Below are 1,903 nucleotides of genomic sequence, written 5' to 3' on the forward strand. Positions count from 1 at the left end.
GAAAACATATGGCCGACTAAATTGAGAAAATGCGGTGTGATTGCCAATCAAAATGTGTTAATTACAATTAAACTAAGCAATATCAAATTTCTTCACTGAAGCTTAATGACAGAGCTGAAAAAAATTGAATCCAAAAATTTTATATAATTTCAGATGATTTCACCACACCACCATATTGATAGTTATGTCCACTAAAAATTAAAAAAAAAATTTAAAAACGGATTTTTTCACTGAAACTGATAATTAATCGAGTATGCAGTGTTTTTAATGAGTTGAGTATGCTTGACTAATGTAAATTTATAAGTATAAGAATGTATGAAATCATATATTATGTAATTAGAGCTGATCAGCCCGAATATGTATAACTATACATAATTACATAAATTCGAGCAAAATCGTTTTTCTCGGGTTGAAATTCTTCCGAAAAAAATTTGGGGTACTCAATGACGCGCGCCAAGTACGATAAAAAAATTTTTTTTTAATTTTTAAATTTTCAACAAATTTTCTTTCAATTTTTTTAACATTATGACAGTTTCTTGGTATTTTTTTGTATTTCACTTTTTTTTGTAGAGAATGACAATTATTATATTGAGTCTTATTTTTTTTTGTAAAGTGCAAACGTCATTGAGATGAGTTTTATGAACGTGGACTTGGCGCAATTTTTTTACGGTGAAACTGTTTTTGTTCGGATTTTATATTAATGTTTTATCTTGCGCCGACCGCTGCGCCGGCCGCCGAATGAGGCGCAAAAAAACATTGATATTCCTGCGCCGTTTTCATTCGCGGCGCAACAACGGCGCAGATTTATCGTGAAATTATCCATAGTAAAAATAATTTTTTTTTTGCGCGCACCCATGCGCCGATCCAGAAAACGGCGCAAGATTTTACGCCAGATACCTTGCGCCACCACCGAATACGGCGCAACTTTCGGCGCAAATGCAAAGTTTACAGCGAAAGGGAAATAACAAAAAACAGAATTCAAAAACAATTTAAATTTTTAATTAATTGACATTGTATCGGCTGCGATGAATGATAATGATGAACGATTACGCTGATAAAGTGGAGTTTCATCATCATTAAGAGTAGTGCTGCCACCGGTAACAATAGCCGCCGATGATGATGTTGATGGTTTATTTAACAACTCTTGAAATCGCATGTAATTTTCTACAAGTTTTTTATTTTTTTTTGAATTATTAACAATGTTTGCATATTGAACCTCGGGAGTTTCTTTACAATTCATATCCATATACTCCGGGTCATCAGAGGTGATAGCATTTACTTTATTATTATTCTTTAAAAAACATTTATTATTAACGTTGTCAAAATTTAGCTCGGCATAATCATGTTCTCTACGATTTGTTACCATCGGCTGAGATGGCGCGTCGTATAAAAATTTTCGGATAGTATTTTGTGATACCGTTTTCAACATTAAATTTATAATAAATTTCTTTTTAGTAATAACCATTCCCCATTTATACTCCTCAGACTTGTTTAATGTTAATATATCCGATGATATTTTCAAAAGTTCTTCTGCTATGTTTATCTGTTCATCCCGGATAGCATCTGGAAAAAACACCACAATTTAGATTGTATAAAATAATAAAATATTGCTAAAAACAACACACCTGTATTTTTTTGAAATATGTTTACAATGAGTTGGTCTGTTGTCTTGTTAATCGCACGTAGGTGATTAATATTATTACTCAGATTCCACTTTGTATTGACTGACACGTTTATCAAGTTCAAAAAATATTGTATATTAAACAGCGACATGATGTAAACTATGAGCGTAAATGCATTCACAACTGAACGTGATATTGAATATGTGCCCGCTTTTAAAGGCACACTAGCCTCTAATAACGTTTACGCTTTTGACGTATCGAATATATGTGTACAGTTTTAA

General features: G+C 32.1%; 1 protein-coding gene across 1 annotated transcript; it reads right to left on the reverse strand.

Moving 5' to 3' along the window:
* Window positions 1–997: 997 nt before the first annotated feature.
* LOC141528831 (uncharacterized) lies at window positions 998–1,903 on the reverse strand. Its single transcript, XM_074245083.1, has 2 exons — window positions 1,626–1,903; window positions 998–1,563 (listed from the first exon to the last, which is right to left on the reverse strand). The coding sequence occupies exons 1-2, from the start codon at window positions 1,771–1,773 to the stop codon at window positions 998–1,000; spliced, it is 714 nt and encodes a 237-aa protein (XP_074101184.1). The 5' UTR covers window positions 1,774–1,903.

The sequence above is a fragment of the Cotesia typhae genome, unplaced genomic scaffold, assembly GCF_013202065.1.
Source record: "Cotesia typhae breed Kobodo isofemale line unplaced genomic scaffold, CoteBio_Ctyphae contig_44, whole genome shotgun sequence".
Classification (NCBI taxonomy): Eukaryota; Metazoa; Arthropoda; class Insecta; order Hymenoptera; family Braconidae; genus Cotesia; species Cotesia typhae.